This window comes from Platichthys flesus, chromosome 15, assembly GCF_949316205.1.
Source record: "Platichthys flesus chromosome 15, fPlaFle2.1, whole genome shotgun sequence".
NCBI lineage: Eukaryota > Metazoa > Chordata > Actinopteri > Pleuronectiformes > Pleuronectidae > Platichthys > Platichthys flesus.
In genome coordinates this window covers 18,564,903-18,582,046 of record NC_084959.1, presented here as the reverse complement: position 1 = coordinate 18,582,046, position 17,144 = coordinate 18,564,903, and the positions used below count along the sequence as shown (strand labels likewise).

Here is a 17,144-nt window from a genome sequence, read left to right as displayed (position 1 = left end):
TTACTACGAACCTCTCAAAAGCCACAACATGCTGTACATCCTCTGCTTCCAAAAAACATGCTCTACTCTACTCTACTGCCTGCTGTGTAAAGAGGAACGCAGCATTAAGACAGACAGCAAGGTCAATTAAACCTGCTTTTTAGTTTTGTACATGACAAAAGACAAATAAATAGTATCATTGTGTGATTATATGTGATTATAATTTTGTTTGTACATATAGGCTTGCATACGTGTTTACATATTGCAGAGGTTGTGGTTAGAAGCCAGCGAGGGCAGAAAAGTGAAAGTTCCTGGTGTCTGCACGACAGTTACATACTACAGCATGTCTCACTGTGCTGGAACAGCACTGAACTAATGTGGAAAAAGTGCTATCTAGAGGAATATTAAATACATTACTTATGTTATGTGATTGTGATTTAAGATCCCATTGCAGTCTCATAATAAACTGTGTCCCCAGTGTTGAATCTTTGAAATTTGACACAAACGATTTATGGCGTCTAGGATGAAACAAATAAAACAAAGCTTCCTCATGATTAATATTCATGTTGCTTTTTGTCATCAGGATAAGACCAGACACAGATTATTCTAAAGCTGCACAACACTGAGGATATTTAAAGTCGGAATAATCTCATGTCCTTACTGTCTCTCCCTCTTGGTGAGTTGTTGCTGTTGTGAACTGGGCTGATGCTGGACAAAGAATCTGTTTTGACTGAGGTGTGAGGGGCAGGGCGGGGAGGCCGAGTGGTCCAGATGGCCGCCCGGCCGGCCTGTGAGTCAGGGCCTGTCTGGGATGACTCCTCTCACAGAACTCAGATACAGACAAACACATACACTCAACAACTGCAGCGCACATTACGACATTACGATGGGATTTACAAAACAATACACTTCAGTGGATGATGCTGATTAAGAGCTCAAGGTCACGTTGTGTTCCCCTGATAAATGAGCTGCTCTAAAAATGAATCAATGGCTTAAATGTTTCCAAAAACAACATGCAGTCAGTTGCCATCCTGATGAATAAATACATTAGTAATTTCATAGTCTTGGCCTGAGTGTGTGTAGGAGTGACTTGATGAGCAAGCAGAGTGTGTGGTGAGGAGAGTGTGACACTGAAGACCAATACAATGAATCACTGATGAATAAAGTCCTGGAACACACACTGTGCCTGAGAGGAACAAATGACACCCAACCTAGAACACACCTGTCCCTCTCTTTGTGTCTAACACACACACACTCATACACAAAAACTCTCATCAAAGCTAGAGTTACATTCAGATCTTGGTGCATCTCTTCACTGAGGGTATTTGTGTGTTATTGACCACAAAACTAGGCCCACAGTGCACCATCTGAACAATAAGTCTTGAGCGACTGAATGTCATTCTAAATGGCTGTGGTAAGACCCTTTCGGCTCAGAGTCAAACCTCTCTCTGACTGTTACTGCCTCTGTATTTCTGTCAGAGCTCGAGGGCCAAGGTAATCGAGAAAAGGTGAAATGAGAAAATAGACACCCCACAGAGCCTTACATTAAATTTAACGACGCTGTATAAAACGAGAGTGGGCTGCGACCTGGCGCACCATCCCTCGCCCCTACCAGGGGTGTCGTAATTGACAATTGGAATTGACTACCCAGGGCCCCAATGAGGGTAGAACCCATAGAAAAATCACGGATTAAAAATGTTTCTTTGTTTGCAATTTTTAAATCTATGTAATTATTGTTACGGGTATATTAAAATGTACTTGCTATTTTGGTTGAGAGGCTGAACTTTGTAAAAAGACATAAAAAGGGGGGAGGGGGTCCTTAAGGTCTGACAAAACATGCGAATGGTTTATTCTGCACATCCGCACCTGCGCTGCTGTAAACGCATCCATTCGCACTGTACCACTGCTGATGCTGGAGGCTGGAGAACCGATAGTGAGTTAGGGACAGTCAACCTCAGGGTACTGATAAAAGGAAAGAAAGGAAAGAAAACTGATGGAAATCTGCTTTTGATGAATTTCTTTCAGAAGGAAAAGTGAGCACATTAGCACAACTGACAAAGTTTAATAATGGTTTAGGCTTCAGCCAGGAATCCAGCTCAGGGTATATTCTCGTTATATACCAGGAATGAATCAGCATCATAGCTACAGTGTAAAATGAGATATCTATCAACGTACTCGCAAAGCTTAAAACCACGAACACACCCTTGTATGTGAGTCAGGGTTACCTGATAGAGCCATGGATAGTTATTACAAAAAAATCAAGGTGTCACGGACGTCTGTGTAAAAGTAGTTAAACCTTTGAGTGACATTTTGCCCTTTTCCTAGTAAGCTTGCATAACATCAACAGATTCATTGAAATCTCAACATTCACATGAACCCACTGGCTTCATGTTGGCTTAAAACTGAGACCGCAACTGTCTTCAAATCATAAATGTTAATGCCAGATGATCCACCTTTACTTTCAGAGGGTTAGTAATAAACCAAGAAACCAAAATCTGAATATAGCCTATGGTTTTCTTTTTCCCCACATTAAATTATGCTAGTAAGAGGCCATCCAATAAATTCCAATTTAACTTTTGGCCTATTCAAAAATCTATTTTAATATGTATTAGGGAAATATATTTCAGAAATGTATTGAGGAAACTTAATTATGGAAAATTATATTTTCTTGTCCTGTCTTTAACTTTTAGGTGAATTTGGCTTCTCTTTATTTACTTTCTATTGATGGATATATCTTTTGTGTTTAATTATTAACATCTAAGTTGATATTATGTGGTTTGAATATATTTACATTTGATTGATGAAGCCGAGTTGATGGTTTGTGTTTATCTGGTGTATTTTGCATTGAGGGAAGTAAGCCAGCCGGGATATCTCTCTGATTAATTAATATCAGTACAAATAAAATAACTGAGTGATTATTCTGTTGTCTGGCACCCAACTTAGATTTGATATTAAAGTTACAGTACACTTGTTTATGTGTTAAAATAACTGGTTGTCTCTGGTCAGATGTTATCATCTATAGAAAAACAAGACTAGATCTTTAAAGGGTGCTGTAGAAATATAATCGATGTCATTGTATAAAAGGATATGCCTGTATCCACAACCTATGATAATGGTTTAATCCAATATCTGTATGTTACTTAGATAGAAAGCCGATCAGGACATTTTTAGAGAATACAGTTTAGAGTTTGTTTATAGTACAATGTTGATCAGCATCATAGCAACAACATCTTATCTTTAAATATTACCTAGCAAAGCTTAACATCATGGACCATGTTATTAGTAATGTATCTGAGGATATAAGACAAGGTGCCCAAGTATAGTGGATACTAAAGATACTATCTTTGTCAGCATTTGCAGCAGCTTCAGGAGTTTATATTATAGTTGTATGGCTTATTGAGGGGTCTGTCATTGTGGCAGGTAGTGAGATGTGATAGTGGATGGATCAAAATTATTCTGATGTAGTGTTGACGATGTTCTGCTGAGCAGGATACTCAAAGTAAACCAAATTTAATCAATGTAAAAATATCATATAGTAGCTGTAAGTAACAGTATGTTGAGGAAAGAGGGTTGAAATATGGAAGGTCCAGACATTAGTGCTACATCCCTTTTCCTGCTGTAGTGAATGTTTCCGACCTGGAGAAACTTCTGCCGTGTTGTTTATGTTTTATGTCTGAAAAAAGCTTATGACGGATAATTTGCGCTAGAACTGATAAATACCTGTGAGTAACACAGTTATTTCATCCGGGTGGATGCTGATAGTGGGTTTCTTGTCTGATGTGAAAGGGGCTTAAGTGGGGGGTCAGCCTGTATGTGGGCCTGAGGAAGGGAGGGCAGGGTCCAGAAGGACTGATCAATACCATCTTTGTCAGTGTACGTCTCAGGGGACCAGAACACCTGGTTACCACTAGGAATGGTTAAGAGGAAGCTCCCATAATACAAAGAGGATTGTATATATATAGTATATATGTAGTACCAGCGACCAAGGTAAAGAAAACAATTTACATTTTTTAACTTTTCATCAACTTTACACTATTCAACAAAAAGCAGTCTGCTGAGGTGCAATAAATTACCATAACTAATATAACTTCATCTAATATCCTCAAGAACTTCATTCCATTTGTATTGTGTTTTGTTCGTATCGATTGAGAGATTCTTTGTCCAAAATTGGTGCAAGCTACTTCATACAGATGAATATGTTGAAAGAGAAAAAAACCTTCCTTGTGAGTTGACAACTGTCACAGCTTCACACCACACACATTCAACCCAGCCAAATTTAGCATGAAACCCACAGAGTTTCTGTATGAGGGTGGGGGGGTGGGGGGGTCTTTTCAAGGTACCATTTAGTGGAAATGAGCAGTAACAGATTTTCTTCAGTAGCTGCAGTTCTTTGGTAATTGTACAGAAATAACTGAACTACTATGAAAAACATCTCACATCTCTCACATTTCCACCAACCCAGGTTCAATTGAGTCACTTTAGAATGAATGTCTACATGAATATTTGTTCACGTCTAAGCAACTAGAAAATAGGAACATAAGGAAATGGATAAAATGCATTCAAATGATATTAAGATGAATCCAAAATCACGTCAGGTTCTTGGAAGGATTTGTAAAATGAAAGTTGCTGTAGCTGTCTCTCATACACACATACACACACACACCAGATACACCAGCCACAGGCACAAGCACACACAAACGCACACGCACACACAGGTTGAGGTTACCTGACATTCACATTATTACAGTAAAATGTTGATTCTGATTCCTGTGAGCATCTCATCCAACCCCCCGGATGTCCTGCCCTGACCTGAAACTTTGCCCCGGCCTCCCTCTGAGCAGAGCCTGCTGTGATCCTCTAATGGCAACACCCTTGTGTGGCAGGAACGGCCATCTGCAAGCCCATTGTGCAGGAGTCCGATGGAAATGTGTGCATTCTCATGGAGATGTGCGTGGTTACCCCCAAGGCCCCGGCACACCGGTTTCTACCGGATTACCTTAAAATCTCGCCTTTTACTCTCTGCATCTCAATCGCTTTCTCCATGTGAGCCTGACAGTGATAATCCCTCCCTTGACACATGAGTTTGACGGATTTGCTAAAGTCAGTACAAGACATGGAGAGTAGCTGACTCAATCAAGATGATGGATTATTGAGACCAGTCATTTAAAACACCATTGTATAGGTGATGAAACTGTAATAACGTCTCTCTCTTCTCAGTTCCCTCACACTTTGTCCTCTCCCAGATCTCTTCATAAACTAAACCAAGGACACACTTATACGTTTTTGTTCTGAAACCCCCTCGTCTTTGCTGCATTTGCGTCTGGTAGTCTGCATTTTTCAAGCCCCTAAAAAATGGAGACTTTTGCAAACCGCCGTTGGTCTTGTATAGTTGCTCTAGGTTTGCATATTAGTCAGGCAAAAACTTTTGGAATCAATGACAAAGACGATTGAACCGTATTAGTTATTATTGACAATTTCAAGAGCTGCTTATATTTAACAAAATGGTGATTGACTCTTTTCCCATTGACAGTACAGAACCCCCCCACCATAGATTGTAAATAAATACATTCTGCAACCATCTTCAAAACGGATAATCTGCTTTCAGCTTGCACTGAGCATGACCAGTATGGGAATAGTCATGTCATATGCATTTTCAGCTGTGTTAGTATGGACAGAGATGATTTCTGATACAAAATTAAAATGCTCTCTGGATGTAGCTAGTTTTGGTTGTGATACGATTTTTTTCAAATTAAAATGTATTAGTATTTCATCAATGATAAGTTGGAAACACATTGGGGTCCTGCAGAATGACCAGCACTGCAATGCCAACAGGCCCTCATCCCTACAGCTCTTCTCATAATAACGGAAGACGGCTTTCTTCCTGTTAACATACTATCACATAGCAATGGTTGAGGAAAAAGTGGCATGAATCAAGAGTTAGCAATTCAGCCTAAACACAGTGACTAACCACAGATCAAAGGAAGAGACAGGAGGCCCAGTCTGCGAAACCAAAAACAGGAAAACGTGCCATTCCCTTACGGCATGCACTTGTTGATCTTGAGCTCTAAATCACCTCACTCGCTTAAAACCCCCCCAGTTAAGATAAGACAAAGGGGGACGGGGAGATTAGGTACAGATGAATCTGCTGCCCAATCATTACGTAGAACACAGCAGCAGTGGCCTCACCATTCTCTGATGTGCTTGTAGGGATATTGACCTAACCTATGCAATAATCCAAGGAAAATCAAGGTAATCATTTTAGGCTTATTCTCAGGGTGTTCAGCGAGAGACCCAATGAAAAAAGGGTGATTTCATGTTGAATTTATTTTTAAATTAATCTAAAAACTTGAAATACCAGTTTTAAAAGATGGTAAGTCTTTAAAAGAGGAGGTAGAGGGTAAAATAAAATAATTTAGGTTTAAAAAATCTGAATTACACCTCCTGACAAATTACTTCAAATCTTGATCAAAGCCTTGCTCTGTGTGAGTTAGAAGAATTTAGCTATGGTGATACACGCATGGTTTATCTTGAAGAGGAGGCATCTGTATATTAGTCATAGGACGTAGGAAACCTAACAAGTCTGATCAGATACACAGTTCCAGCTTCTCCGACAGTTCTTGTTATCACCCAAAAAGGCATCTGAAGAGGGTTTTATTGTGACTTTATCAGCTCCAAGCAAAACTATCTTTATTATTGTTCTACTGGCGCTGACAGATGGTTACAGGTTTAATCTTACAATGTTTTGCATGCCGAGAAAACAAGAGTGAAATTCATCTGCCAGAGAAGAATCTGTCTCCACAATACACATGAAGAACTACCACATAAATTTCGCAAAGTCAGACACATTTTTATTGTCCCAGACACACAGTAAATTTAAAAAACAGTTGAAAAAGGAAGAATACTTCACTTGAGTAAACAACTGTCAGGACAGAACTTATTTTCCACTGAACCTTTTTTTTGTTGCATCTCTAAAACGGAATATCAGAAACTCATAAATGTATAATGGAAATGTTAAGTCACTTAAGTGCAAGATGTTCTAAAATGGTCCTTTGCATCTTGTCTACATTTTATTTCCAGCTAATAAAAAACTCTGGGGTTGGTCATTTTTCTTAACAGAGGTGATGAAAATGGCTGTTGACAGTTATAGAGCCGTGTGACATTTAAACCTCAGACCCAAACATCTCCCGTGAAACTGGAATTCAGTAACACACTGTTTCCATTTGTCTTCCATAGAAATAATCCTATAAAAGGCCATGTTTGGAATTAAGATCATTACAAAATTTAATTCTGAGTCAGACACAGTGACTATATCATGATGCACAGCTCTGATTGCCACATAAATTCTGTGTTGCAAAACTAAAAAAATTCTTTACAAGGAATTTGTGGACACTCCTTTTTGTCTTGAATGAGAACATCATCCCGTGTCATGACTATCAACCAAGTTAAAAGTTGATAAAATGATACAGCAGTGCTGTGCTGAATATTGTACTTGATGGTCACACTACAGCATCCAGACTGTGTTAAAATATATATATCTGAGGTCATCTAGAAGCTACATTAATAGACATTAGAACATGCAATTAACTAGATTCACCAGGTAAAATGACTTTTCCACAAACAGCATCTTGATAAGGACATTTTATGTGACTTTACAGATTTAATAAGTTGAAATATGACGAAATAGCTACAAACTTGAATAAAGAAGTGAATAACATATATGTAAAAAAAAAACACCCTCCAGATATTTGATAATTTGAACTTTATAATAATTGTAAATTTTAAATCCTTATTACAAACAGGTTCTGCAATTTGTCACTGATTTCTGTTGCCGTGTGTGTGTGTGCGTGTGTGCCAAGCAGCTCACCTGGTCAAAAAGCAGGAAATGAATTGTGCACTATTGTATTATGTCATACAAGACTGAAATCCCCACGACCAAAGTCCAACGGGAACTTCAGTCACACACACACAAACACTAACACACTAGACAAACACAGAGGCACACAAAAAACATACCGATAGAACAAGACCGATAGAACACAGCAATGATATTATGAAAGGATGAAACTGAACAATCATTACTTTAAAATCTTTCAGAAAACAAACAAATTCCCATAAATAAGAAATTCACTAAAAATATTTTCCATTCACTCCAAATCAAATAAATATAATATAAAAGGCCAGGTGCTAAATTCTTCACTGAAAATGTCAGATTTATTTAAAATGAGTTGGTGGGAGCTAACATGTTGGAAAAGTACAGCGGCTCAAGGGGTTAAAAAAAACAAGAGATGTTGAACTTTATCTTTTAGAAAAAGAGCATACAAATAAACTGTGTGTGTGTGTCTGTGTGTGTGTGTGTGTGTTTGTGTGGGTGGGTGTGGGTGTGGGTGTGTTTGCATGCGCAGACATGGAACTGTGCATGTACACAGCGCAGGGGACAACTGCAGGTGCCTGCGGTCTGTCTGTGCCTGAAGGGGTTAAAACCGAAAGGCTGTCACCCATTCATAAGGTGATATGTGAGTGAGAGTGAGAGTAAGCAACGCACAGAAAATGGTAGGTGAAGGCGGAAAGGCCTCAGTGAGGAAGGAAGCTGACGGTTGAGAAGTTGTGACAAGGGAAACTTCCTTTAGCGAAAAAGCGGGTAGTGAGTCAGTCTGAAACCTGTCAATAACCAGTGATCTGCTGCTCTGAGTCTGCAGCTCAATGAACTGTGACTGCAAGAGACCCGGGACAGGTCTTACACAAACACACCCACACAATAATATGTATATATATGAATACACAGACACACACATTTACAATGGTTTGTATTTATATATAAACCATTCATATACAGTATATGAACACACACACAAAATGTGTATATGTGTATATATTTATGTATGAACAGAAACACAAACACACACCCTTATTGAGGGCACTCATTGGCATGATGCATTCCGTCCTTAACCTTAACCATCACAACTTAATGCTGTAGGTTCTATGCTCAAAGTGTTTCTCATACACACTATGGATGTGTATACATATATGAACACACACACACACAAGATATGCTGTTTATAAAAAATCATCTGCAGGATACGTTTGCCTCAAAAATAATTTTAGAAATGTGACAAATGCCCAAACGGACAACATGGCAAGTAAGAGAGCTGATGCAATCTCATCGCCTGAAGTGTGTGTGAGAGAGACCAAGTTTGCACGACTGTGAATGTCAATCTGTGTGTGTGTGTGTGTGTGTGTGTGTGTGTGTGTGTGTGTGTGTGTGTGTGTGTCTGTGCATAATAAATGGCACTCCCACTTGCAGGTGTGTTGAGGGCAGTTTCCAGCTGCAGCCCCTGGCATCTCTACAAGGACACCCATCATAGCACCCATCAGTACCTACACCCTACACCAAGACTCTTTCAACTTTTATTACATCCAGCCTTATTTTGAAAAGCCCAGCGGCTGTGTGTTTTTTAACATTTTGGAAACCAATCTCTCAGTCCTACAACTTCATGGAGCTGGTACAGAATATTCAACACAGCAAAATAAGGTTAACTGACACCGTTTCCAGATGGGCCTCCGAAAACAATGATATCTTCTTGTGAAATCTCTTCCAACCAGCAACTCAAACCGGATTTCTCTTTCCAAAACGTTTCAGCTTAGTAAGCACTAGCACGTCTACCTGAGAGACATTATTTTGTCAAAAAGATAACCTGTCTCATCTAGACAACCAGAGGCAGCCCTCTGGGATCAGGTATGAAGGTAATAACCATCTATGACTGTGCTTCATCATAGATAAAGCAGAGAGGAGGTTTCTGTGATAGACAAGAGTTCATCCTGTCCTGTGAAGCAGCCAGAACATGTTCACACCCAGAGTCATCCAGTGGAAAAATCCCTGCTATTAATCATTATGCAGACTATAACAGTGGAGTGAGGATCCAAAATGGAGAACATGGGACAAAACCTTTGTTTAAAGATATACACAAAGTATTTAAAACAGCACAAAGGAACAAGACATCTTCCAAAAGTACTTCAAAGCCACCCCTGATTGACCTTCATCAGCGTCAAGAGGAAGAGGAGGCAGGCTTTACAAAAACAAATAGAAATACCCTGTATGCCGACACACCACCCCTCAATCATAAGATTCTACATGACCTATTTCATGTGTGATCACTGCACATCCTACAGGGTTGTTTTGGACAGCAAACACACACATGGACATAAGTATACACACAAACACATACACGTTGAGTCCTACTCACCCGATGAGGGAGACCATCTGCTCCACTATGTGTTTGCTAAAGGTGATGATCACAAACAGTTTCTGTATGACAAAGACACACAAAGAGCGAGACAGTTACTGAACCTTGAGGTTAAAACAGTGCATGCATCATAATTGATCAGTAATCCCCCCCCCCCCAGCTCACTCTCACACACACTCTGCCATTATTCACAAAACCCATGCCACGCACCAACCAAGGCTGACCCTCCTTTTGTCATCGAGGGCAAGAAATGAAAGGCCTGGGCTTAATGACACATCACCAACACAGTACCCTAGGTCAGCAAATCACAGTGGCTGTCATCAAATGTGTGTGTGTGTGTGTGTGTGTGTGTGTAAAGCAACTGATGATAGAGAAGTGGGGGAATAAAAAGAGATGTGTCATTTTTTCACAGGGGGTCTGGATGCTGGCTCCTGTCTGGTCTGATTCGTGCTTAGTCACCGCGCCAGAAGGGACAGACAGGCGACTGGCAGCCATTCTGGCTCACGTCAGCCTTGTCCTCCTATGGGGGAGCGGGAACACGTGCCCACTAACTGACCAGCTTTTTCAAGGTCCTTCAGTTGCCCTATGAGTTGGTGTAGGTTACTGTATTCTTATAAACAAACATGCGTTTTGGCAACTAAAAATGTGGCTTGATCCAGTAACATCTAGGTCGACTTCAACATGCCATTAGAAAGGCTTAACTCAACAGAGCTTTGGCGGGTCCATCATTACAAACTCATGTTGTGCAGAAAAGGATTGTTCAAACCCACAGAACCTTATTTTAAATTCAGGTCCTGATCCCAAGGTTTTCAAAGACACTAAATATATACTACCCAATTACAGGGAAAGTGTATAAAATGATACACCAGACATCATCTCGAATCGTTCAATTTATGTAATGATGGAGCCATAAAAGTGTCAAACTAGATTTAAATATTTCACTCATTATGAATGTGTAGCTCCAATTAGGCACTGGGATCACCTACAGAGTATATTGTATATAATGTGGAACGGTCTTAACGAACCTTGGCTCATTATATTGATCTGACATGATTTTATAGTGGCCCACAACAATCCATATCTTTCAGCATGCTTTTCTAAAGTCGAACTGGTACAAAGCAATTTAAAAACTAATGTCTGATAACAACGTGACTTGGTCCACAAAGAGGAATGATATATTGATTTGCTTGCAATTTATGAAGTTGAAATGCCTATTAAACTATAATTAATTTTGTTCCAATATAATTTAATAATAAGGTGTAGAATTTGAAAAACTATCCAGAATAAAATAAATTACACTGTAAGTGGACAAAATTAGATGCCACAGCTTTGTGAGCAGAAAATCACTTTTAAATACTGCAGGTAAGTATGCACCAGGATAATCTTTACAATTGGGCCCTTTGATAAGTTCTTTGTCACAGTGTTCATTGTAACATTGTGTAACATGTAATTCAGGTCATCCATTTGCTCTATTGTCTTTTAATTTGGGTCATGCTATTGACTTTCAGCCAAAATAACAACTTTAGCATTTGCCATGATAAAAAAAGAGAGTGATATTTGCTATGGTACTTTGAGCCTCACACCTAAACACAGATTCTATACACCCACTTCTTTTGTGTCCTTCACAGACATGTAAAATGATCAATCATGTCACAAAAATGAGGAAGGGACAAGATTGTTGACACAGGAAAGGTGACTATGATGTATTTTATGTGTCTGCATGGAAACTGATGGTGACATGGTTTTGAACATCTGATTTCAATTCACTGATAAAGGTTATAAGAGCTACGTGCAGTCAGTCTTAAAAACACAAACAGCACCCTGCTTTCAAAGTTGTATTTTTTACCGATCTGACACTAAATAAGTTCAGATTCAGGTGACAAAAGGTGCAGAATCATGATTCTCTTCTTTCACTGTAACAACATGGAAGTCTGTTCACTTTCCCACAACTCACGCTGCTATGAACTCGGCAAAATCAACCATCTCAAGGACCTGAAATGTGTATTTCCATGACAACACTCACGTTCCAACAACGGCCTGCTGCGTCACAAAGCAGCTGACGTTCATCCATTCAGCATCTTACATTAAGACTTGAAGCTTAATGAGCGTAAAAAAAGGGCGGAGGCCGCACGGGATATAAAAGTGAGCTTTTCCTCAGAGACTGGTGAGAAAGCACCTGAAGCTGCAGGTACAGCTCTCACTCTCACACACCCACACACAGAGCTTCGAAATCCCCTTTTGTTCCCTTCGCCCCATGAGGGACAACGTCACCTGCTGTCAGCATGCTTTTTTCTCGTACTTCTTTTTTTCTGCTCACACTGTGTAAACTACTCAATGATTTTGCATTAAAAGCAAACTTTTCTCTGGGTGTATTTTTGACCGAGCGGCTTCAGGAGAGACTGGGGCCCCTCAGAAATGCCGGAGAGTCGGTTGAAGTTTTTCTGTGGGGCAGGGAGGGACGCACCTCTGTCAGAGGGGGCCCCTGGGACCCCTGGGTATTATCTGGTCCTGTGTGTGTGACTGTGTCAACTGTGCCTGCTGCAACCCCCACACCACACACTTCCCTCCAACTCCCCCATCTCTCCTTCTCTCTTTCTACATCACCTCCCACAGACAATGTTTATCTGCTTTAACTCACGCTCACTAGGATCACTGCCAACCCTTCCACCTTTTTTTTCCTAGTGTGGTGGAGGACAATGTTTTTTGCGCATGGTAAGGAACGAGGCTGAGTGGAAAGGAATCTTGCGTTAACCCTTCCTCTGTGTGTCACCATGAGCAAACTCCAGCCTTGCTTGGAAAACAGAAAGTTGAGCCCCTAACGTTAATCACAGACATACTGCAAATTCCTGGACGCAAATTGAGGATTTTCCAGGATTAGAAGAAACGTTTGTGATGCCAAGTCTCTTAACAGCAGTTTCTTATTCAAGGGTAAGGATGGATATCTTTCTTTCCCATAAATTTTGAGTCTGACCCGTCTACTGTACAGTGAACTTGGGCTGCTGCAGCTGCAGTCACAAAATGGTTGACTCCCCCTACAATGCCTGCACAAAATGGCCTCCTTATTACTAGCTGAGTACAGTAACAGAGTGTGTGCATGAGTGTGATTCACTATTTAACACACCCGTCTCCCTAGACAACAATAAACATCTACTCAAACCTTAAACCCACACACAAACTCATTTTATATTATGGGATAGGAAAGATAGAAGACAAGTACTGCCTATCGAGAAGTGTCACACTCTGCTTTACCATCTCTAATAATCAGCAGTATATTTCTGAACAGCCTAGGCATTATTCATATGCATTTGTATAATTTGACTGCAGCTCACATGAATGTGCATTCTGTTAACAGCTTTCTCGATGAGTGTTGCACCAAAAGATGTCCGGAACGGAACAATAAAGTGTCCACATGTTAATCCTGCCAAGTCAAACAAGGCATTTGGAATCTGTAGGAAACGACAAAGTATAAATGATGAGACTTAATATAATATAAATGAAAAGACAAAATAAAGCAGAGAAATATATGAAAGAACACAAGCGTGATACAATGTAATGCTATACTGAAATCCATTGAGTATTTTCAATATTTTTACATCTGTATTCTCCCTATGTACCTACATATACACCTACTTAAGGTCACTGATAGTACCATGAGAAAATATGATAGTTTTCAAATATAACATTTATTTTTGTGATAATGTTTATGCCAAAAAATTAAGAGCTGTAATTTTTAATATATGGTCTAGGTGGTTAGGAAAATTATCAAACCTGCTAAACAATTGAAGAATATTTATCAGAAAAAAGTTAGATCAGTTTTTACTTACACAGGCACAGGCCAGAATCCCCAGGAATCCAACTAGATGGAACGAGTTTCTGAACTGCTGCTTTTCCTCGGCTGGCAAAGTCCTGAAAGAAAGAAAAAGTGAGAGAAATATGTGATGAGATGTTTGCCGGAGACTTGATGTTTAGTCACACACACATCATTATTACAAAGAATGTGTCATAGACCTCAGGACAGACTTCAGGCGTCTTTTTTACAAAATGACAATGAGAAAATAATGGTTCTTTTAAAATTATTATTTTTCACACACATACTGTCTTTATAAATGCTTTACTGAGTTTGACAGTTTAAAGATGATTAATTATCTATATTTGATATCATAAATTTACAGGAAATGTCAGACTAAGTAAAAATGAGCAATGAAAAGGTGAAGATCTTTTATAAGAATGCATGTGGACACGTAAGGGAATATCACAGAGGTGTGTGAAATAAGTGAGTGTATCAAGCTCCGGTGTTGTTTTTGAAGGGAAGTTTAATCATTGCTTGGAAGCCCATTAAAACCTCCTGCTAAAATAAATTTAGATTTAAGAATAATATCTTGACTTGTGGTAACACTGAAATGTCAAAGATCTGCTTTTAAGAATCCTCCCTCATCTCTGAATGAGAGTTTTTTGTGTATTTAATATGTAGTTTGTGTGCAGTGATATTGAATCTTTCTATTTTGTATCTTAAAAAATGTTGTTGTTCAGATGAAACGAAAAAATAAGGAATAATCAATTTTTTTTCATTTTTGCTTGTTTCTAAATTAATTCAAAGGAGCAGCAGCGGCAAGAAGAGGGTTTTCTTTCTCCTGCTTTCAGCAAGAAGTTTGTATCAACCAAGCAACAGACAAAGCAAATAATTTCACCCTTAGAAAACTAGATATACTGCAGTGCAAACTGTTTAGAGCTTGAAACTTTAGATTTTTAATACATTATGCCTCAGAGTGATATTTCTTCAGTAAATCTCACAGTTTGAGTTTCTAAACCTTTCCAAGTTCAGGTGCTTGATTTAAAATGATTATTATATCTAAAAATTGGAATTTAGACATGCTCTTTAAAGTATTTTAAAGTGTTTATTCTAATTTGTATGCATCATGTTAAATAAATGTGAAAAGTGTGTGTGATGAGAAAATCTCAGTAGGGAAAAGTTGGCAAATTTTATTTTACATTACAATTAAAAGAATATGAACTAATCTAATAAACTCTTCTTAGAGGGGGGAAATGTATGTTTTTGGAATGTCTGAATGTAAAATGTAGGTTTGTTTTCTTTCTGATCTTATGAATCAAATATCTCCAAGTTCCCAGTAGATATTCACAGATTATCCTGACACATTTTCTACAAGAAATAGACTTATCTCTTAAAAAATGTGTCTTCGTTCCAAACTATAAATTACGAACTACATTTTAAATGTTTGTACCAGAGCAAGTTATTAATTCCATTGTCTCTGGGAACGGGAGAACGAGACAACAGACTTTGGTCATTCCAGTGACTCACAAATTAATACTTTTTCGGCTGGTTTTGCCCTATCTGTCTTGACAGCTCAACAAAAGCCTCTTTTCAAAGCAATGACACAGATTTTTCCCTAATATACATTTTCTGGAAGAAGGAGGATTTACTTCTACTAGTTCTGGAAATTAAGCAGGAAAGCAGAGGTGCCCCCTGATCTAGGACTCTTTGCATTTTCGGAGGACACAATATCTCTGTAATTTATACAATGATTACTTCCACTATGCTAAATTTGCCATTGTAAAATTAATCCATCTTTGATTTTTGAAATAATTTCCTATTCTCAACTCTTAAATCTAAAATAAAATAAACTGCGATTATCTTATTCTCTTAAAAAATGAATACAAGGTTTTAAACTTCTTGTTTATATGTTAATAAATAGATCTTTTAGCAGCAGGGGAAAAAGATTTTAGTGCCAAAGCTGGACAATGACATTCATTCACAATTTTTCCTAGATTTATCCTAGCTTTTCTTTGAGTTCTTACCCTTTTAATCAGGAAAAAACTAAGATCATTCTTTGTTAGAAACATTAATTGAATGATTGTTGTACTTTCTTTATCAATATATTTGTTGATAAATACGTATATGCATTTTAGTTTTTTTATTATGTCACATTGGTTTGTTAGTTTTTCAAAGTAAATCTCTGTCTGCTTTATGTATTCTTACACAGAAAAATCTATAGATTACAATACTTTTGAGCACAACACAAATCGTCAGTTTCTTAATCTACATGTTTCTGCAGCTGTATTGAATATTTATAATAGTGTGCATTTGCTACATGAATTAAACTTCTGCTTATTTGCAACCAAAATATTTTTATGTAAAAGAAACAACATAATTCATGAATTACTGCTACTGTACATCTTTATTATGACATGAAGGCTTTTGTTCTAAAGTGATTACACTATAGAAAGAAAATACATATGTGAACATTATTATATTGGAAATCATTACCTAAAAGCTTTTTCTTTCTTTAATTAGTTCAATAATGATTTAATACTGTTTCTTGATGTTTTTCACGTTGCAAAATGTTACGAAATGCATCTATTACATTTAAGAATGAAACCCCTAAAATAAGGAGAGTTCAATGGGCAGTGTTTAACTGTTTTAAATCAAAATATTCTGTATGAATATGTAAAATATAGGAAAACCTAACTTTCTTAACAAAACCAAGTGACAACAGACTAGAAAATGTTTTAAAGTTTCATTAGAAAAGACCAGAAGAAATGTGTTTTGTTTTGAAAAGTGAGGCCTCTGTTTTTAAAACACATTAATTCAATACGAAAAGGAGAATCAGGAGGGGGCTGGCGAAGCATGATCATACCTAATATGGTCATCAGCACCAGTACAGTACTGATGACATTCTTTATGGGGTGCAACCCAGCGGACAGGAAATTTGAGAGACATGGGAGGACTCCTAATATGGTGATGGTGGGGGGGGGGCGAAGGGACACAGAATCTGATTGGTTCATGATTTGAATTTTTGCCTCCCCTGATGTCCAATCATAATAGTTTCTACTTGGAGGAGCCTGTAGTTTTAATTGTAGCCCGACCCCATGTGTACATGCCTGTGTGTGTGTGTGTGTGTGTGTGTG

The 17,144-nt window shown here is 38.4% G+C and overlaps 1 protein-coding gene across 1 annotated transcript in view; it reads right to left on the bottom strand.

Moving 5' to 3' along the window:
• Positions 1 to 17,144, bottom strand: part of LOC133969174 (vacuole membrane protein 1-like) — a 53,214-nt gene that overhangs the window by 10,543 nt on the left and 25,527 nt on the right. Inside the window, 4 exon segments of the mRNA XM_062405465.1 lie at positions 10,221 to 10,282; positions 13,550 to 13,666; positions 14,045 to 14,077; positions 14,079 to 14,126. Coding sequence (XP_062261449.1) covers positions 10,221 to 10,282; positions 13,550 to 13,666; positions 14,045 to 14,077; positions 14,079 to 14,126 — 260 coding nt within the window.